The 23,287-nt window shown below is 36.8% G+C and overlaps 1 protein-coding gene across 3 annotated transcripts in view; it reads left to right on the top strand.

The window, feature by feature from the left end:
• The first annotated feature begins 2,520 nt into the window (after positions 1–2,520).
• The window catches only part of LOC135710518 (uncharacterized), a 47,339-nt gene continuing 26,572 nt past the window's right edge, over positions 2,521–23,287 (top strand). Inside the window, exons 1-2 of one of the 3 annotated variants that reach the window (XM_065233220.1) lie at positions 2,521–2,623; positions 20,676–20,881. In XM_065233220.1, coding sequence (XP_065089292.1) covers positions 20,678–20,881 — 204 coding nt within the window. In that variant the 5' untranslated portion in view covers positions 2,521–2,623; positions 20,676–20,677. Of the gene's footprint in view, positions 2,624–3,027; positions 3,052–20,399; positions 20,493–20,675; positions 20,882–23,287 lie in introns of those variants that run through there. The other 2 variants (XM_065233292.1, XM_065233147.1) reach the window with 2 other exon arrangements.

Here is a 23,287-nt window from a genome sequence, read left to right as displayed (position 1 = left end):
GAAATCAATGAATAGTACTTAAATGAAAAGTATAAGGATGATTAATGCTTTTTATGTACTTTGAAGCATAAGAAACATTGAATTCAATGTAGTTTGATGAGGCCCTTTTTCATTTCTTTTTCGAGAGTTTTAATAGGCAAGTATCTCGGTTGGACTCTCCATATAATACACAATACTAACATACGACTCGAGCTATGGTGCTCACTAGGTCACTGTAGATTTCAGCTCGTATTGCGATTACATAATCAGGAACATGTAGATACGAGACATCACATATCAAGAAAAATATCAATAATATTGAAAGAAATCCGAATTTAATTCCTACTTATACTCATACACCGCGCAAAAAAAAAAAACAAAATGCAAATTTAATAAAACCTCATAAAGAGCAGTTCCAAACAGATTCGCAAATCGTTTCGGATCGATGGTTTTAGAATTACCTACTTGTTATTTTTTACACATTTTACTTTTCAATATACATAACTTTTTTGTTATTTTTTACACATTTTACTTTTCAATAATTTATAACTTTTTTATTTAAGAATTGCCCAGCAAATACCGAGGCAAATACACAATGTCAGTAGGTAGCACTTTATAAATATACACAGCAAAAAAAATGTAATATCGATCAATGTAATTCAAGCTGATGTATGAAATAATGATGTAATAGCAAAAAGCAGATACAATATTACATCAATGGATTAACAATCTCCACAACATACACCACGTATGTCAGCTGGCCAGGACGGACCACTAGTCTATAATCGGTCGCGGGGCAAAAATATCACGGAGAAGACGGCAACGCACATCTATTTCCCGGACTCAAACCTATCGAATTCGACGGATAAGAGCCCAGGTGTCCGTTGTAGCATGGAAGTTGCCGAACAGGCACGAAGCAACTGTTGATTTCGTTCAAACTACTGATTCTAGCCCCGGGAAAAGTCTCACCAATCAAACCCCTCTACGAAAAGCAGGTGGAAAAATAATTAAGGTAATTTTTTCCTCTCGGCCCAAGTTGTACTCGTCGCTGCTGCTGGTCAAGGGTTCGGAGAAGAAATTGCTAATAGTGTAGGAAGACACTCACCGGCTGATGGAGTTTCTGTGCGAGAATATTGCGAATCAAATTCCTGTCCAAATACAGCTGGGAATATTAACCGGATGTTAGTGATCCATCGCCACCACCCGTTCCTCCTACAGTGCAGTTTCGACCTATTCGGTACGGAACCGTTTTCTGCACTTGAGCTGTGAGGTTTGGCTAATATTGTTGGGCGGTGTCTATTAATTACGTTACGCTAAAAATCAATATTTTCGACCTCCCCCCCCCTTGGAACAAAACGTAACACTGAAAATGATCCCCTCTATTTATTACGTAACGCTCTAAAAGCCGCCCCCCCCCTCACCCCCGTCTCATTTCATTAGTTTTTGATTTCGTTATGTCTTTTGACGTTTAATTATCTATCCTTATACTTTTCATGAGCGGATAGCAATGGAAAAAATCGATGTGGTTTGCTTAATACATTCAATATGAATAATTCTCTTCGTGTACTCAGTTGCTTGAGAAATTAAAAAAATGCAGGTACTCAGTGCTGAGTTCAAGCAGTTTTTAGAAATGTTTCTACAATACCTCTGTGTAGAAGATACTCTCTATCTCTGAGTTATTCTCAGCGGCCGTGAACAATATTCGGTTTCGTTGTATATTTCAAGCTTAACATTGCATTCGGTCCTAAGTAACATTGACTCTTCGTCGACTTTGTCTTTCGTTAAAAACTTTAGCACATAACTGTTTCTTGTTGTGTTTGTAATATTAGATGCTAGATAAAAGTTTCTCTTATCGATCTGTGTGCTGAAAATACCTGGAAATGTTTTTACATGACCATGGGGATACAAAGAGATATTCGACGAAGATAATCTGTCAATGTTACTTAGGGCCTAATGCAATTTTCAGCTTGATTTGTTTGAAATGAAATTTTCTGATTGCAATACTCTTCTTCATAAAATAAATTGCATTTTCGATGCACTCAACGCTCTAAGCGAGCACTTTTGGAATCACTCTTACACGAAATCGATGTACACAGTACGCAGCCAATTTTGTTTTGCTTTTCCTTCTCTTGCTCCCTTTTTACCGGCATTCGGCATATTCTCACATTCGAAGAGAAGAGGGTCCGACGTGAGAGTACTAGAGAGAAGAGGCTCGCTTGTTTGTTGTGAAATAAATTTACCGCCGGTATTTGGCTTTATATGCCCTTGAAGAGAGAAGTACGCCAAGTACTTTTTTGGTAGTCTTACGCCGTTGTTAAGCAAATGTGACGGTACGCTGATGGTACATCATAATAGGACTGAAAGAGCAAGATTCGGATTGCTGCTGCTGCCGGTGCCGTGAGTTTACCGTATATATAAGCGCTTTGTGCTTGCTCTTGCTGCTCGCGAGAGTGCGAGAGTGAAAAGGGGACCCTCCGCTCTGGTTTCGTTTGTGATGAATGCTTAGCAAACGGGGTTGAAAGTAGAGGAGAAAAGACAGCAGCTTTAGTTAATATTAGACCGTCAGTGTTAGATGTTAGTGGCTGAAAAGTTTGTGTGATTGAGGTTATGTTTTATACTTCGTTCTTTGCGGCAATATAAAATGGTAAGTCTTATTCGCCTGTTCTATATTATAATTAAAAAGTTCAATTACTATTGTAATTTATGATTAAAACCAACGCAGTCGAAAATGGAAAATATAATTTTCTGGCTTGCAATTGCTTCGGAGTGTGAGTGACATGAATCGAATCTTTGTATATAAACGTTTGCATTAGTATAAGTAAATCGTTCGAAGAGCTTACTGGAAGTTTGTCACATAAGCAATTATTTACGCAGGTATATAAAGATGGACTTGAGACTCAACATTGTTGAGAGAAGTGTTGACGACGGTGCTAGTTTGAATGAAATGTGCCGTGTGAGCATTCCAGTGGAACCAGGGAAGTGCAATCGAGTTTTTATTGCGTGATGTGTTTGATTCGTAGTGAGTGTTTTTTTTTTTTTACTTTTCAGGAAGTTCGTGCTGAAGGTACTAGTGTAAGTTGTACTTCAATTTTGGAATACGTTATTTTACAAATAGTCTGAAATTTGAAGTGTTGCGCAAAGGTTTTATGTATATAATTTTATGGGTGCATATATCGTTTTCGTTGAATACGTATTTCCATACATTTTTAAATGGAAAATACGGTTTGAACGTAAACAAGAAGACTAGTTTTTTAGAGTGTTTTATTTATGTCATATATTAAAAAAAAATAGTTCTAATAATAAATGTAAATTTACCAAAAAGAGAAACAAATTTTGATAGTTTTCAGCTGCTTCCCCTTCAAGTGTATTGGGATATTTATGATCAAAGGATTGTGTTCAGATTGAAATTGGGTTTAGAATTTGCAAAGAAATTGCATTAAATGGTTCTCTAATCTTTTCAGCTTCCCAATTAGAGTCAGAATAGACACAGCATACCAAACTGGAGCCGGCCAGTTCGATCAACTATAGAGAGCAAAATCAGAGATGAGAAATATTTATACTGAAGTATTTTTTTTATACGTTTTTTTCGACAATTCTAGAAATAACTCGCGTTTAAGAGGCAACTAATTATCACTCGATTTGCTTCTACTTCTGATTGTATTTCTAAATCATCACTTTCTAAAAGTATGAAAATGACTGCTGGTATGGTAACCAAAATCTTACCATCTCTTTTATTCCTTCACTTTTCAATACAACAGCAATTTGACGTCACATTATCTACACGCTCGTTCGAGGGTTTAGATTTATAAATTTGAGTAACATCAACTCAACAAAAAATAAATAAGTATGGATCTCAATTATGAGTTTTCAGCTTGTTAATTGACTCAAAACAAAAATCAAAATGGCGTTTGTGAAAAAGTTATAAACACGAAGTTCATCTTTTCGGTTCCTAAAACAAAAATTTTAAATTTTGAAAGAAAACTTGGAAAAATGGAGCAGATGGCAGCCACGGTTGATGTGGAACGTATCGAAAATTGAGAGGAATTTGTTTTTTTTTTTCGCAGAAAACATCAAGTTATAAAAGCTGGCAAGTTTTTAATTATTTGAAATCATGTTTATTATCAACATTAAGGGGAAGCTCACCGGCCCAAACATAAAAAAATATTTTCGGTACGTTTTTATTTTTCTAAAAATATTGGGAAAAATTATCAAAAATCCAAGAAAATCAGTTTCTTCCTTAAATTTTTGTCAAAAATTACATGTAAAAAATTTTTTTCTATCCCATCATGAAAAAAAATTGGACTCAGAAAAACCGAAAAGTTGATGTTTTGTGGTTTTTTGAGTCCAACTTTATGCCATAATGACTTATAAAACATGTTTTTGCACGTGAATTTTCTTTAAAAAATTAGAAAAAAATGTGATTTTTTTAGATTTTTGATACTTTTTTTCAATATTTTTAGAAAAATCAAAACGTAATTATTTTTTTCGAAGTGGTGAACTTCCCCTTAAGGTCTTCGGTGTTATCTACCAAAATGCGATATTTATATTTATTCACCATTAAATACATCCACTCATGGGTCCAACTTCGTATTTGCTTGTTTAAATAAACTTATATTAATTGTTAGAGGAAATACATCTGGCAACGCTTGTTCAATGATTTTATCATGTTCACTAGCAAAGAAGTGGAGTCAAAGTAATTTTTGTGGTGTTTTATTTTGATCACCATTGGTGATTCACCAAGAGATTTGGAAATCAGTTTTTATTAGTTTTGTGTATACGATTACTTAAAATTTCAGGGTGTCGACTACCTGGAAAAACCTGGAAAGTCAGGGAATGTCAGGGAATTCCATTTATGATCTGGAAAGTCAGGGAATGTCAGGGAATTTTAGTGTAGGTCAGGGAAAAAAATAATGTTGATCACATTGCTAAAAATTATGTGTGGGACACAATCTTTGAAATTTTATCAGTGCATGACGTCAACGTTTTTGGGAAGATCCCGGGCATCAGATCTACTCGCTGCGTTTATGGACGCCCTTGCCGATATCTCTTCGAACAAGTTGCTGCAAGTGTCCATGGATGGGCCCAATGTGAATTGAAGCAAGAGGTACAAAAAGGTGGCGAGAAGCTGATAGATCTGGGAAGCTGTGGGCTGTATATTTTGCATAATGCATTCAAGGATAGTGTTTGCAGTATCAGTTGGGATGTTTTCAAATATTTGCGTGGTATCCAGAATATCTTCAAAGATGTACCCTATCGCATGGCAACGCCAATGCAGAGAGAGGTTTTTAGGTAATAATGCAGAATATCTTTTTTGGAAAAAAATAGCATCAGCATCAAAATGAAAGCATATTGAAATCCAGTTTTGATATCAACATCAAACTGAAATCCTTATTTGATTTCAGTTTATGCAATTGATAAATTTTGTTTTCATTTTGCTGTACAAAAATATGTTGTTGCGGGTTTGACTTCATTGCCTTAGCATAACATCAAATTGAATACTTGTTTTGTTATCAACATGAAAAATTGATATCAAATTGAGTATTCAGTTTGCTCTCACTGATAGCAGAAATAGTTTTCAATGTGATGTCACAGGAAGATATGTTTGCTATCAATTTTGATATTTTAACCGTTAAAACGACCAAAACGACAGCAACCTGAGTTATCATTATCAGCGAAATCACAACATCAAATTTAGATTGTAATTTGATCTCAGACTTTGCTCGGGCTGTGTCCATGATCGAGGGAAAAAAGTTAAATAATACCACTGAACTGTCCAAAAGTTCATCTAATTGAGGTTAACCACTAACGGTGCAAATCCTGATTGGTGGACAAAAGTTGGCGCTACTTAGTGGCGTAAGATAGAAATTTTGACATGACGGTGATGGAATTCTTTCACGGTGAGGTATGGGAGAATAGTTTGAAATCATATAAACAAGATCGACATAACTTCAGAAAGTACTGAATCACTTGAGAATAGTTCGGAATCACTTAAAAAATTACTGAATCACTTAAGGAAATAATTGAATCACTTCATAAAAATACGGAATCTCTTCAGAAAGTACTGAATCATTTCAGAGCGCACTGAAAAACTAATGAAAAGTTCGAAATCACTTCAGAAAGTACTGAATCATTTCAGAAAAGTTTGGACTTACTTCGGAAGTGCTAAATCACTTCAGAAATGTTTTCAATCAATTCGGAAACTACTGAATCATTTAGGAATGTATTGTATCACTTTAGAAATGTTCGAAATCACTTCTGAACGTACTGTATCGATTTAGAACAGTGTGGAATCACTTCAGAAAGTCTTGAATCACTTCAGAAAGTCTTGAATCACTTCATAAATGTTGAGAATCATTTCACAAAGTACTGAATAACTTCAGAAAAGACCCAAAACACTTAATAAATATTCGAAATCACTTTGGAAAGCACTGAATCATTGCGAAAAGTTCACTTTGAAAATAATTGAATCACTTGAGAAATGTTCGGAATCACTTCGGAAAACACCGAATATCTTCAGTAATGTTCGGAATCACTTTGGAAAAGTTCATGATCACTTCGGAAAGTACTGAATTATTTCAGAAAGCACTGAATCACTTCGGAAAGTGTTGAACCACTTTAAGCTCGGAATCTCTTGGGATAGTATTGAATCACTTCAGAAAATTTCGGATTCACATTGGAAAGTACTGAATCATCCCAGAAAGTTTGTAATCATTTCCGCAAGAACCGAATAACTTCGAAAATGATTAAATTAGCTAGGAATGCACAGAATCATTTCAGAAACGTTCAGCCTCACGTCGGAAATACTGAATCGCTTCAGAATGTTCATAATCACTTCGCAAAGCACTAAATGATTTCAGAAAGTACTGAATCACTTCAGAACTGTTTGGAATCGCTCCGAAAAGTCCTGAATAATTCCAGATAGTTTGTAATCACTTCCGAAAGTACTGAATCGCTTCAGGAAGAACTGAATCACTTTTGAACAGTTTGAAATCAATTCTGAAAGTACCCAAGTAACAATTTGGGTTTTATGAGGGTACTGTAGACCATGATTTAGACTTTTAGAGTGCTTTAAAACCTCAATAAAACTTACAATGTTACTTGGATAATTAATCACTTCAGAAAAAACTTTGAAATTCTTCGGATAGTATTGAGTGACTTAAGAAAATTTCTGAATCCCTTTGGATAATACTTAATCTTGCCAGAAAGTTTGTAATCGCTTTCGTAAAAACTAAAAAAAAATCCGGAAAGAACTGAACATCTTCACAAAACTTCGGAAAGTACTTTATCAATTCTCTCAAGTTTGCAATCACTTCTTCAAGAGCTGAGATCATTTTGTAATAACTTCAGAAAAGTTTGGAATCCCTTCAGAAAATATTTAGTCACTTCAGAAAAATCGGAATAACTTTGGGCATCACAGAATCATTAAAAAAAAGTTCTAAATCTCTTCTGAAAGTACTGAAAAACGATAGAAAATCTCGGAATCAGTTTGAAAAGTGCTGAATTACTGCAGAAAAACTTCAAAAAGTACTGAATCACTTCAAATAGTACAGACATACTTGAGCATGAGAATGATTAACCGCTCGCAGTTCTCAGAGGCGAACCAGCCTTTAGGCTAAAAACCTCTTAAATAAAGAAAAAAAAATCCGCTCGCGGTTGCTACTCCGTTATTGCCAGATCACCTATCAGAGAAGCAAAAAACGATGCGTTGGACGAGCATGCATCTGCAATGTGTAAAAACTGCTGATCGCATACTTTAGGATAGACAATAACAGCGCCGGTCGCTTCATAATGTAGGTCAATTAGACCGTCAAAAACCGAGAGATCCTCCTCACTTCCAGGAATTTTTCAACAGTTTCTCAGCAGAATTTACTTCAGGGAGTATTGATTATTATCGCTAAGCTACTCAATTGTGACACATCGAAAAAGATCTCGACTTTGGCAACATAGATGAAGAACAGCCAACTCTTCAAAACTCGATGTCCAGTTACTCGATATACAGTTATATAACCATCATAAAAATTAGTGTCATGGCTACTGAGATAGCGAATTTGTATGAGATTGTTATTCTATAACTCGATAATTCTATAGGTACCTCGAGTCGTAGAGAGTGCACTGTAGTTACGTTTCCAAAAACGAGATCTGTCTATACTGACATTACATTCCGTTAGGAAAGTTTAGAATCACTTTGGAAAGTTAAGAATCCCTTCAGAAAGTACTGAATAACTTGAGAAAAGATTAGGATCACTTTGGCAAGTACTGGACCATTTCAGAAAAAAGCAGCCAACAGAATAACTTCAAACAGTACTGAAGTTTTGAATCACTTCGGAAACATTGGAAGCACTGGATTCGTGTATTCAGCTCATAGCATATTTAATAACTTCAGAAAAGCTTGAGTTCAGTAGAGAAAATGTTGAATCGCTTAAAGATAGACTCACTTCCGAAAATGTTAAATTTTCTGGACTGATTTAATACTTTCGGCAGTAATGTCACGAGTTCTTGGGAACGTTTAAAGCAAGAACCTGTTATAAACGTGAAAACGTGGCACTGAAACAGTAAATGTATTGCCTAATAAGGTTCCCAAAGGTAACATCAGTTGTAACAACACAAACATCTCTGGTTCTTATTTCAAAGATTTGCGTAGCGACGATTGATGGTAATGATTTGTAAAACGCCAGAGGTGTTCTGAGTAAAACGTATAAAACGAATCCATATTTATGTATCTTTATTTTTTGTTTTTTTTTTTTATTTTAACTATCATCATATCCATAATCTTCCCCTTAATTGGCCTAGTACTTGTAACTTAAGAAGGGGGACCGAGTGCCTCGGAGAAACAAAAGTTCGTTGCGCCTTTGCGCAGTTAGCGCAGTAAGGGCTTCTTATTGCGGAGGTTTTGATTTGATAACATACTGATAGTTTTGGAAATTTTGCTTTGCCCACGAATGTTTATGAAAATTCTAGAAATTGTTCAAGGTTTTTCCTGAAATTAGGAGAAAGTCAAGCAAGATAAATATGAGATAAATTAGAAAACACAAATGATAGTACTGGGAAAATGTTGACGGAATTTTCATAATCGAACTAATCATAATTTCAAGAAGAAAGGGTAAAGGGACTTAACCACCTGTAGAGTACGGTGCTGCTCGATAAAGTGCAAATGTTTTGCAACGTACTATATAAACTAGATAATGCACTATGTGAAACAACGCCATCAACGTCGCGGGCGAATGCATCGTTATTTTAGGCAGATTTATAGTTTAAGGGCGCCGGTCAATATTGGGTGCGACTACTTAGCTCAAATTTTAGGAACACAGCACTGGGTATAATAAAGCTCATCACGTAGTTTTGTGGACTGGAATTTTTCTGAAAACCGACTGGAAAGTCAGGGAAAGTCAGGGAATTTTGTTTTCGACTTTGAGTCGACACCCTGAATTTGAAACTTTACAGAAGATCACAAGTAAGTAAATGCAGTGAAATTGTTTTACCCTGGAAATTTTCGATGCCAAATCAGGAAATACTTGCTTTAAATTTTCGGATGGCTAGTGTGTGAATGTATGTGTAAAGTAATGATGATGACAAATTGAGTGACGGTATCTTGGGCCTTAAAGAGCCAACAAATTCTAAGTGGGATCACCGCACAATACGGATACATATTTTGATTCACGCCATTTTAGAATCCAAGATGGCGCCTTCTGGTTTGTGTAAAATTGTCGAATACCGTACAATATGGGTATTTTCGAAACGGTGACGACGTGTAGAACCGGAAATCGGTGATTCACACCATTTTGTTATCCACGATGGCGTCTTACGGTTTGTGAAAAACTGTCAAATAGCCAACAATATGGATATTTTCGGAACGGGGACGACATGTAGAAGCCGAAAATCGATCTTCATTTCTATATTTAACGTCTGTCTCTGTTCCGTAATCTAGTGCCAATCACCGACGGACATTGATGGCAATCGAATGTGCAGGAAAGGCAGCTTCCACACCTGCGTAGGATATCGCACCCATTCAACACACATGAGCCGGGGACCAACAGGTTTACTTCCCTCCAGAAGGAAGACGTGACCAGAGATTTTTATGCCTCAGAAAAATCCCACCGACGTCGGCTGGGATTGAACCCAGACCCATTGGGGTGAGAAAGTAGTCACACTTACCACTACACCACCGGAATCCAAGATGGTGACATCCGGTTTGTAAAAAACTGTCGAATACCCTACAATATAGAAATTTTCTGAACGAGGATAACGTTTAGAGGCCGGAAATAAACACCATTTTGGATTGGTGATGGTGACCTCCGGTTTGGAGGGAAATTTCAAATACTCTACAAATATGGGCATTTTTAGAACTGGGACGACGTGTAAATGCCGAAAATCGATTATTGACGCCATTTTGGAATTCAAGATAGTGAATTCCGGTTTAAGAAAGTGCCAAACAAGTTTTTAAATAACGTTTATTTTGAATAAACTGTAATTAACCCGAGTGAAGTCCAACATCAAATGACAGCAAATCGAAATCAAATTTTGATATCAAAATCTACTGTGTTACCTGACTTATAACGAACATACGTTGCATACGAGTACCCCGAATACAACGTATGACTCGTCTAATTTTACATAGCATTTGCAATGTTAAATTAGACGAACTATACGTTCGGGTTACTCGTATACAACGTATATTCTTTATAAGTCAGGTAACACAGTAGCTGAAATCATAATTTGATTTCAGATTACGCGATTAACAAATTTGATATCAAATTGTGTTTTAATTTTGCTGTACATTTGCTCTTTAAAAATATGTTGTTGCAGTTTTGTTTTCATTGCTTTACCAGAACATCACAATTGAACACTCGTTTTGTTATCAACAACAAACATTAACATAATATTTTGTTGCTCTCAATTTATCGATTCTCTTTATCGCCTTTTTCTTTCGTTAATAATTCAGCTGCAAACACATTCCTTGATTCGTGTTCCATTCTGGATGCTAGATGAGAACCTCCTTTATCAAACTATGTGGCAGAAATAGCGCAAAATCTGTTTATAAAGCTGTGGCTATAAAAAGAGAAACTCGATGAGAGATTCGATCAATTTTGATATTTCAACCGTTAAAACATCACAACATCAAATTTAGTTTTCAATTCGCTCTCAAACTTTGCTCGGGATTCCTATTACATTTACAGAAATTGCATACATTGAATGTTAAACAACATGTGATACCAGCGACTTGATTGTAGAATGCATGTAGAACTAGAGGTTTTCTAACACGTAGTAACCCTAATAAACACATGCCATAAACGAACTGTATCCATGATGGGATACAAATATCATCCAAACCACAAATGGTTTGGATGATACCCCGAACTATCTAACATAACTAGAACTGGAACTTAACTCGACCAGGTTCACCATATGTACCGTCGAGCGGTGACCAGGCCCTTTAATATTTCCGGATCCACTTTAATACGCATGTTCAAAACGCAACCGATTTTTCAATTAATCATTTTGTCAAGCTTCTACATTCATGTTCCATTAGATGTCACTGATGTTGTTTACGGTGACATCTATCGAAAACTACTCATAATCTGTTTTACGTTAATTGTTCACAGAGGACAGTGCAGTGCAAAACATGTCTGGTACCTCTATATATGCATTTAGATTAATATTCAAAGTCCCTCCTGTAAATGTGTAAAAACATTCTGCACACAAAATAGCTCACCCCTCACAGAATGTCCCGCCGATTTTTATGTATGGGGCGGGGCAGAAAGTATCTTTTGTGCAGAATATGTAAAAAGGAGGGACTTAAATGTTAGACTAAATACATATATAGAGGTACCAGACATGTTTTGTCGTGACAGGTACTCTGTTTTGTAATCTGTGAAAGGGAAATCACAAAACGAGTATCATCAAAATACATGGAATGTTGAGGGATTGAGCTCGTAAGAGAGAATTTTCTCTCTCAAATTTGAATTTTTTGGCTCTCTGTGCACTGGTAGTAAAGCAGGTAAAACCAACACTCGTATTTATTTCAGTTACCGTGGGGACGTAATTTGTTATTAGCCCCGATCCCTTTCAAATTGTATCATTATTTATGTACGGTCCTTATATTTGAAATGACGTTTCACATTCATCTAGTGATGGCCGATTTTCATTCGAATAATCGATTGTAATCGGTTATATCATGCCGATATAAGCATTGACATCTCCAGAGGATCATCAGCGATCACCGATCGTTTCAAACATGTGCTGCACTCTCATTGGTGGAAAAATGGCAGCACAGCGAACAAAAAATAATCGAGTAATTAAAAAATGGGACATCTCTGATTTGGATGTGATTGTTTTGATAAAAAAAAGTGCGCAAAATTTCATCTCAAAACCACAAAATTACCTTGCATATTCATTGGATGAAAGGGATCGTGAAAGAGGACACTAAAATAGAAAGTTTTTGTTCCGACAGTTTCATCTTAGTATTCATCTTTGGTAAAACTGTATGGGGAAAAATCATTTGTATATAATTGTAGCTTGTTTAACAATAATTTACGGGAAAAAACTAAACGACAAAGTCCCTGACTAATTTATTTAGGTTGTCTTTCACTTTGTTGACCTGAATATGCACTGAAGGCGAATTATTCCCACTTCTCTCAATTTTTATATGGGGATTTTTATCACTTCCTACCAGTGGAATAGCGCCATCTCTGATTAATTGATTAATTTATTCCACATCCAATTACAAAATATCTTCCGAGAAACATGCAACGATTAAACAGCGGAATTTAATTTACTTAAGAAAATATCACGCACTGAAGACATGGCATACTGCACAGTTGAAGGATTCAGTAGTTAACGTCCACGTTGTTCAATTGACTAAAAACCGATTTCAGCAACAATGATTCTTTATTCACTGGGTTTCATTACCTTTGACTATTTGGCCAGCAACAATTTCAATTACAAGTTCCAGATATGTTAGGTACTATTGAGACCATTGCCAATTGTTAGAAATCTCTAACTCTGCCGAAGCCACCATTTATCCTACGAAAAATTTTGTGTTAGGGTGCCGTTTTTAAAATCTATTATTTGGGGCTTCAGTCTAAATAAACGTAAATCTGCAACATAATATGCATTGAAATTATACAACATAGTATGAACATAGAGGTAACTCTAAGACTAGAAGGTCCCGAAATAACGTGCTCAACTTTTTGGCTCAGCTCTGGTACTCTCTTCGGTCCCAAGCTAATCGATTCACCCCTCGAAACATAGTAAAAACCAATAACCCCTCATTTTATCTGTCAAACTTTCATAGCGAATCAATACAAACATTGCATAGTACTAGAATTTAGCCTAGAATGGGGTACGTTAATCGTTTGCTTGGGAACAATAGGCTAGTCAAGTAGTGAGCCAATTTAAAGTCGTTAGTTTCGTATTGATTGTTGGTATGAATACATTGTTGCAATTTTTCTGTGTTACGGTGTAGTTTGTTTGCTTGGTATTGTGTCATTTGAAGATGTCCGAAACATGTATATACTAGTATAGAAGCAAGAAGAGCAACTGCACTAGCTCCACCAACGGGAAGTTCAAATTACACCTCTCAACTGTCGAACCAAATAACCGATCATCGATAAAAGGCCTCTTTGCAAAGCAGCGAAATAAAAGCAGTGTTACCCGATCGCAGCGCAGCAGTGCGATGGAAACACACACACACACACACACACACACACACACACGTACAAGACACCGGCGCTGCCGTCTCACAGGAAAGTTCCACTCCACACCCGGTAAAGCATTGGGTTTCCCATTCGATTTGGACTGACGCCATCCACACGATTTGGTCGGAGCACGTACTGGTTCCATCGAGTGAAAGAGCGGAAAAAGGCAGCACGTTTCGGATCCGGCTTGGTCTGACCGTGACGAACAATCGGTCGCTACACCAACGGCTCTCGAACCAACGGAATCTCACACGGACTGTCCATAGGCCAAACTTGTTCGGTCGAGAGATTCAGCGGAGGTAGCACGTTATCGTCACAGCGTGAGAATCGCTCGGACACGGAAGGCAACCGAAGTGGAAGTAGAAAGAAGCGTCCCATAAGAGGATGAGTTGCACCGAATGTGAATCTTCTCCGCTAAAACTAATGGATCGATTTCCAGGGCGCTTTTCTCTTTATTACGATCTTCGTATTCTCTGTGCGAGTAGCAGTTGCGATCGTTCGGCGAGCGACGGACTGGGTGACGGCAGAAGGCGGAGGCAGAACAACGGCCAGCAACGGATACCCGTATGACGGCCGCTGGTTGGACCGCACGGCGAGCGGCACTGCTTGCACCACAACGGCGAACGACGGACTGGGTAACGGTCGAAAGGCGGAAGTGCACGACGTCGACCCGCAACAGTGAACTGTGTGACGAACAGCAATTCTACCGTACGGCAAAGGCGATAGAACGACGGTTGTCTCGATGGTCGTAGGCGGAGGTGCGTTTCGACAGCTAGCCCCGAAGATTTCTGGAACGAGTTGTCGCGAACGTTCGACAAGTCGCCGGTCTGACGACGGATGGAAGCCGATAAGCCGGTACGTCAACGAGGCGCATAGGTGCAGCGAGGCCATGAAGCAACTCCCAACGAAGGCGTGCAGGAGAACAGTGCTGTGAGTACGTTCGTATATACGTAATGGGAGGAAGCTTTGCGACGCCGAAGGAAAAAAGGAAAAGCTATGTTGTTTATCGAGCATTAGTCAGGAACAGAAAGAGGAATAAGAGCAGGAGAGAGAGAAAGAGGAGCAGTAGCTAGAAAGGGGAGTATGTGGGAAATGAGAATACACATTTGTTGATAAAATATATTCTCAAGTTTTGTTTTGTCTCTACCGCTACCGGGAAACTGTAACATCTGTCATTAGATGGAGTACTCTTTCATTTCATAGATATCGGATGACCGTTGGTCCTAAATCCGTCCCCAGCAAGAAATCATTCTCGGAATCATATTCCTGCCTCTATCGAAAGCATTTTTAAAACTATGGGAGTTTCTGTTGAAACAGAATTTAGCCAACTTACGTTTATAGCTGTCTATCTGCCATTCCAATGCGTAGGCTAGGAAAAGAATTTTCTCAAGAGTGACCTACAGAAACTTACCCGTTATAGGTCTAAATTCCTCATTATTGGCGATTTTAATGCAAAACATCGCTCATGGAATAATGCTCAAAGCAATTCCCATGGTAATATCAACCGGTGGAAACTAAGGATTATAAATTGGCTCACTACTTGACCTAGCCTATTGATCCCAAGCAAATCGATTAACGTACCCAATTCTAGTCGAAATTCTAGTATTACACTTTATTTGTTTTGATTCGCTATGAAAGTTGACAGATAAAACGAGGGGTTCGAGGATTTTCCTACGTTTCGAGAGGTGCATCGATTAGCTTGGAACACAAGAGTTGAGCACGTTTCTTCGGGACCTTCTAGTCTTAGAGTTACCTTTATAGTAATATTCTGTTTGATGATTGTTCTGATTATTACATTATTCAATATCCAATCAGCGCAACATGCTTCAGCTAGAAATCCCTCAACTATTGATTTGGTCTTAACTGATTCATGTCAACTTTGTATCCAATTGGTTACCCATGCTGACTTCGGCTCTGATCACCTTCCAGCAACTTTTGAAATATCCCAAGAAAAATTTCTAATCCCAACAGCACTACTATCAATTACCATTGAGCTTATTGGGAGCAATATCGAACATTTATGGAATATAGCTTTGATCCAAATATTCCGTTGCAAACCAAAGATGAAGTTAATTATGCTCTTGGATCTCTGGCTACTATAGTTGAAACAAGAGCTGCCTCAATACCAAACTTGATTCAATTATAATAGATGACGATCTTCAGCTCTTGATCTGTCTTAAAAATGTCCGTAGGAGGCAATATCAAAGAACACGTGATCCTGCCATGAAAGTTATTTGGTGGGATTTGCAAAAACAATTTAAAAACCAATTCTCTACCCTGAGAAACAGAACTTTTGAAAATAATGTTTCTAAATTAGACCCGAGTTCCAAACCCTTTTGGAAACTCACAAAATGTTTGAAAAACCTCAAAAGCCTATTACAGCGCTTGAAGGTGGTAAAATTTTGATCACAAATTCGGAAAAAGCTCAGAAATTTGCTAAGCAATTCGAGAGTTCCCATAATTTCAGCTTGAGTCTTACTAGTCCTATTGAGAATCAGGTTGCTCGGGATTTTCTGAATATTTTCTCTCGGGAAAATATTTTTGACGATTCCTGGGGGATGGATTTGGACGAAGTAAGATCTATAACTAAAAAAGTTTCACAATATGAAAGCTCCAGGTGATGATGGAATTTTCTGTATCTTCATCAAAAAAACTCCCAGAGAGTACCTTTTCTTTCGTGGTAAAATTATTTAACAGATGTTTCCATTTGGCATAAATTCCTGATAAATGGAAAAATGCAAAAGTTGTTCCAATTTTGAAGCCGGATAAAAATCCAGCTGAAGCTTCTAGCTTTCTTCAATAAGTAAACTTTTTGAAAAGATAATTTTGAATGGAATGATGCTGCACATCAATACGAACTCAATTTTTGCAGAAGATCAGTTTGGATTTCGCCATGTGCATACAACTACTCATCAACTCTTAAGAGTTACCAGTTAATTCGTTCAAACAAATCTGAAAGCTGCTCAACTGGAGTTGCTCTTCTAGACATAGAAAAAGCATTCGACAGTGTTTGGCATGAAGGTTTGATTGCTAAATTGAAAAAGTTTAATTTTCCACTCTATATTAGGAAATTAGTTCAAAATTATTTAACTGACAGAACTCTGCAGGTAAATTATCAAAATTCCAAATCTGTTCGACTACCTGTTAGAGCAGGAGTTCTTCAGGGTAGCATTCTTGCCCTAATAAAAAATAACCATAAACGAACGATAACCCAAATCATTGAAATATTCCACAAATGGTTTGGATGATACCCAGAACACGTCGTTAAGCAAATTAACCATACAATTTTTATTAGGGTGGGCCTATATTGTATAACATTTTCACTTCGGACCTCCCTGATTTGCCTCGGGGTTGCCACAAATCTTTGTTCGCTGATGACACAGGCATTTCCGCTAAAGGATGAAGTATTCGTGTTATTTGCAGCAGACTGCAGAAAAGTTAAGATATTTTCTCTTCTTATTTACAAAAATTGATGATTTCTCTCAACGCTAACAAAACTCAACTAATAATATTCCCACATAAGCCTAGAGCTTCCTTTTTGAAACCTAGTAGTAGTCACTATGAACTGAGTTCCAATTTTCTGGTCAAAATTAACTTTTAAAGATCACACTGAGGGCATTCAAGCCAAATGTAACAAATATATAAAATGTTTGAATCCTCCTATAAACAGGACATCTAATCTAATCCTGAAGAATAAACTTTGAATATTTAAACAAGTTTTTAGACCGGCCATGCTTTACGCTGTGCCATATGGTCTTGTTTGTTGTCTCACTACCAGGAAAAAAAAGCACTTCAAAGGATTTAGAACAAAGTTCTGAAGGTGATTTTGAAGTTGCCTCCCTGGTACAGTTACTATCATTTTTTTCCTCTGTTCGGGACAATCAAGTAAATTGATCTATTGTAGTTATATCCCGTGTCCTTAGTTTAGTGCATGTCGTATTACCAACAATCAATACGAAACTATCGATTTTAAATTGGCTCACTACTTGACTAGCCTATTGGTCCCAAGCAAACGATTAACGTACCCCATTCTAGTCGATATTCTAGTACTACGCAATGTTTGTTTTTATTCGCTATGAAAGTTTGACAGATAAAATGAGGGGTTATTGGTTTTTTCTATGTTTCGAGGGGTGAATCGATTAGCTTGGGACGGAAGATAGTACCAGAGCTGAGCCAAAAAGTTGAACTCGTTTCTTCGGGACCTTCTAGTCTTAGAGTTACCTCTATGGTATTACCAACAATCAATACGAAACTAACGATTTTAAATTGGCTCACCACTTTAGTAGCCTATTGGTCCCAAGCAAACGATTAACGTACCCTATTCTAGTTGAAATTCTATTACTACACTATGTTTGTTTTGATTCGCTATGAAAGTTTGACAGATAACATCAGGGGTGTGCGGATTCATGCAGAACATGCAGGGGTGAGTGAAATAGCTTGGGACTGCTTGGGACCGTTGTTCTGGTACTGAGTGAGCCAAAAATAATAATGATTTTCTTCGGGACCCAGTGGTCTTAGAGTTACCTCTATGGTATTACTCCATGAGAAATGATGAAGTATTCGTTTTTTTTTTACAGTTGCCACTCTTGCATTTATCGCAAAGATCCGACTCTAATTGAAAGGTCCCGCTATTTATACCCTTCGGAGTGTTGAAACACCCTCCAAAGGCGCGCCCTTTTGTCAGTCAAAATTGGATTCCTTAGCAAAAAAATTAAGGCATGACACCGATAATGACCATGCATCAGAACCCTAGTCTTAACCACTTCAAACTAGGGAACAACGAATAGAAGATTAGGAATCACATAGATGAAGACAACTAACTCATTTTTTTCCTTGTTTCAAGATCATCCTCGGTAGACAAAGCCGAGTCTTGTCACTATCAACAAGGCATAAAAAGTAACAAGGACTAAGATGTGTTCCTTGGATTACTGAAAAATCCTGTTCCTCTAGTTTGAAGTAGTCAGGACTAGGAATCGGTGGTAGATCTTACATCCCGTAACGTACCACGAAAAGGTGATCTACCCACGTTACGGGGCACCGAAGTACATAGAAATTTGGATGTTGAGACTTTAGGACAAATTTCCATCAAAATAATTAATAATTTCAGGCAAAAATAGTTGCAATCCTCAATTGTAACGATTAATTCCCTTTGTACTTAGATAAGATTTAGTTTTAGTTTAGTTTTGTCAATTGTTATACTGACATGCAGGTTAAAAAACCCTGTTTAAAATACTGAATTGCCAAGGCAGGAACAATGTAAAAACACTAAAACAGATATATATAGAAACAATTAAGGCTGGTAACTTACTGTAGTAGCTGGAGCACCTAGGTTAAAATGAAATGTAATCTATTTTGAATTTGGAACACATAAAGAGTTTAAAAAAATCTATGACATTGTGAGAGAGCATCACTCTCGTATTGATTTTCATATCTGCTGAACATGAGTAAAGAGATACCGTTTAGCACCAGTTTCGGACGGTTCACTTACAATGGTCTCGATTCGGTAATTCCGGAATAGAACTTAATAAATAGTAATGTGCTGTTACAATAGAATTTATCACTTTTGGGATACTGTAAAAAATATATAAAATGGAATAAATTATATGAATAAATCATTCAATCAATTTAAATTAAATACTATAATATGAAAACCATTTAAGATTGAACATTTGTAATAATTTAATAGTTTCATTTAAATTTGTATTTTTGTTAAAAAATAATATAGCATATATTTTTCACATATTCAAAACTGAATTTTGCAGTAGAGTGGTGAAATGCAATAGTAAGTTATCACTCATACCAACAGCATCTAATAAATAACGGACGTATGCACTTTTATATATCAGTGGCTATATGGGTTATTACCGTTGTATGGAAATATTGGAACGAATTGTGTTTCGCAGTATTAGTCGATTAACATAAATTCATCGATGCCAACGCGCCACTTTGTACATGTAGTGGTGAAATCGAAACACTCGCCGACGCCTTTTTGCGTCGTCTCGCTCGAGAAACGACTGAACCCCGTTCGCATACAATGATGATAATGAAGAGCTTTCAGCGCTGTTTTTTATGTATATTTTCATCAACCAAACACTCGCCTATGAGTGGAAACACGAAGGACGTGTAGTTTCCAAGAAAGCGGGCTAGCTAGATCAGATCCGCCACTATCGTGTTCTCATCTCATGACGAAGCATCGCTTTGTGTGATTATTTTTTCAATCACTCTGCCCGGGTACGGAACAGAACGATAGAGAAGAGAGGGAGAGTGGAGTATGTGCAACACATAGTACCCTTGTTCGACTAAACTTCTCTCGAGTCTTTCTGCGCTCACTCGTTTCCTCTCTTCGTTGGCATGTAGGTAGGTTGGTTGGTAGGTAGGTAGGTATATAGATAATAAATAAGCTGTTCTACATGCGATGTAATACGAAGAGCGACGAAACTGGAATGTATGGACGACAGAATGAAAAATAAAACATGTGGTTGCTTTTCAACTGCCTGAGTTCATATCGCTGTCGGTGGCCGGGTCGGGTATGATGAATATAAAACCAACCAAATCTATCGGAGTGGAGTGGCTTGGGTGCCTCGTTTCGTTCGAATTTTAAGCGATATTCTCCCTCGTTGGCATTTTTGTTTGCAGCTCTCTCAATGTTGTACTCTCCCTGTGGTTTATCGATTCAGTCGTCACACTAATACAATCATAATTGAAGGCTTAGCTATGTAATGTCTGTTTTAAATCGTATGTGTTCAGTTTATTTTCGTGAGCACTACGTTATAGAAGCGTTTTATCTTTTATGAAGAAGCGGACATTTTGCGCTGAAAGGTAATTTTTAAACTGTATTTAATTGAAAGAATTTTAATATTTCATTTCAGAAAAATTTCTACAATATGATTTAATTTACATAACATAAGCATAAAATTTTATATTTTCCTGTTCATTTTTGTGAACACTGCTATTAATTTCTATGCTCGAATATATGAATATTTTGTTTTCTTTTTGTTACAGCGATGACTTCACTAATACAAAATTCTGCGTTCGACAGAATTTTCAACGCACCATTGTTCTGGCCGATTGGGTCGGTAAAGCAGAGCACAGCAAGCCGAAGCCGAAAGCGTTTGCGTATACGGTTCGGCACGAAGCAGAACCAACGCATCGATCGCAGTGAGTTGCTAGAGCAACTCGACGCTTGTTATGAGGAGCTGACAGTAGCGGTGAGTTTCATGTTATTCCCCCTTATTCTGCGAGTCACGTGACTCTCTCTCACCGGTGAGGTGACAATTGTCACCTCGTGTGAGGTGACTCTCCGTGCAAATCAAATGGAGAGTCACCTCACACGAGGTGACTATTGTCACCTCACCGGTGAGAGAGAGTCACGTGACTCGCAGAATAGGGGGGATTGTTTTATTTTCATTTTATTGTACCGTACGAAGCAAATATATTTAAATACTGGTTATGGGTATTGAGTTTATGGATTAATGTTTTTTTTATCAACTTAGTATGTTTTTCCCCTGAACAAGTCTAATTGATTTTTAATAACTTGAAAAACAAGATTTTTTTCTGAAACATTTCATCGATTAATTTAATTGATTTTTTATTGCTATTTTCTTAAAAGTACGCATATGCCAATTATGTAAATTGGTAAAATTTAACTGAAATTACGACAGCTGAGTATTTGGATTTCGTAGTTTGAAACGTATATTTTCACAAGACTAAAAGTACTATGATGTTACTAATAAAACAATTCGGTAAAATTTTGTATAGTCGATAGCGGCATATTTTATTTTAAATCAAGTATTGAGCTCAGAGTTTCATTTGAGTTAAATTATGTTTTTTTTTTCGTCGTTTTTAAAATCCCATAGTGGAAAGTCTTTCATGCAATTTTCTGAAATTTCGTCTCCTACGATAATATTCTATTAGGTTATGCATTTTCGTCAAATTTTCGAAGCATGTGTATTCGAGGCGTTACTTCTAAACTTCGGAAATCGTCATAATTATAACGAATTGCGTATAAAAATTGTTTGTTTTCATTTGATTGTGCTAATCGGTTGGGTTTATTTTCCGTACAAAACAACAACAGGACACAATTACACTGGAGTCACTTTACGCGTTTTTTTTACACGGTTTTTTACGTGGATTTTGGAATTTACGCGGTTTTTAACGCGAATTCCGGAATTTACGCGGCACGTATCCACCGCGTAAAAAGCGACTCCAGTTTAGGGCCTGTTCATAAACTACGTAGACAGTTTTTTGGGATTCTTGACCCCCCCCCTCCCCCTGCGTAGACAATCGGCCATACAAAAAATTTAAAATTTGTATGAACCGTGGATAATTGTCAACCCCCCCCCCCTCCCTAAACTGTCTACGTAGTTTATGGACAGCCCCTTATAGGAAACTCTAAATAAAAGTTAATGTTTAGAACATTTTGCAAATGTATCTGATAGTTTATTAAAAGCAAATCAATTATCACTCACCTTGAACAAAGCTTTATTTTTATTTTGATGATTTATTCACCAGGAAAATCGTGACGAAATTAAAAAATCCTCCAGGAACGTAATTTGTTTCAATTACTTCAAATATTTGTGAATAATAGCACATACTTTCAACAAATAAATTGTTTGTTTTTATTTTCATCTCAACAATAGTTAAGTTTAGTTGTAGTTCTGACTTCTATGCAATTTTAAATTTGTTCGAAGATGATTTCCTTTCTTACCATCATAAGCTGTCAGTTGTGATCTCGCAACTACTGATAGCATTTTACCACCTTTGGTGGTTTGGTAAAAACGAATGCTATTAATTTTATTGTTCCAACAGATTTTTCGAAAATAGTTCTAATTTTGCGAAAATCAACATTTTTCAGCTTTCCTTATTCTCTCACTTCGAAACTTTAAGTGCACATATATCAGCTTCTACGATACATACTACAATGAAACTGTTACTCCACGTTTGATATACTGCAGCATACATGAAGTAGCATTAATTTCCGAAATGTGTGTAATTGAAAATTCGAAGTGGAACTGCATGTACTACGTATAGCCTACGTGGTGGCCATTTATAGACTCTACAAGGAATCACTTTAATGCCGCTTAAATACACATAAAGTAATTCGTGATATACCCATACGTTATCAGAAAAGTAAGAGGATGAATCCTAGAAACGACCGTAGGATTGCTCGGTATCAATATTCGGCGACTGTGTTAGGGAAACATCTTTTTCCCATCACGGAAACGTATTTTTTTCTATGACAAAATTATGCATTTTTTTTTATTCGATAGATAATAAAAAAGCGAAAATTGATTGGAAGAATTTATTGCTAAAATTTTCCAATCGCGAGATATTCGTGATAAATCATATAAATTCGAGATTTTTTTGCTTTTTTTCTAGCGTCCTGGAGAAAATCTTACCTTAATTCGAAGTGTTTCTGGTTAATTGACAAGGTCATGTGGTCATTGTGAGAATTTGTATGTACCACTTCAAGACTGTTACGCATTTGACCAAAAATGTTTGGTTGTTGGGTACAGCGAACGTTCAATGAAAATCAAATCTTAAACAATAATAATTTATGGTGGTCTTAAAAAGAACCGTCGTGATGGCTGAGTAATGCTGAGCTATTAGGGTGT

This window comes from Ochlerotatus camptorhynchus, unplaced genomic scaffold (assembly GCF_037179485.1).
Source record: "Ochlerotatus camptorhynchus isolate MF236.1 unplaced genomic scaffold, CSIRO-AGI_Acam_v1.1 ptg000003l, whole genome shotgun sequence".
In the NCBI taxonomy this organism is placed as follows: domain Eukaryota; kingdom Metazoa; phylum Arthropoda; class Insecta; order Diptera; family Culicidae; genus Ochlerotatus; species Ochlerotatus camptorhynchus.
The sequence above is the reverse complement of the archived record's forward strand: the minus strand, read 5'-3'. Positions and strand labels throughout refer to the sequence as shown.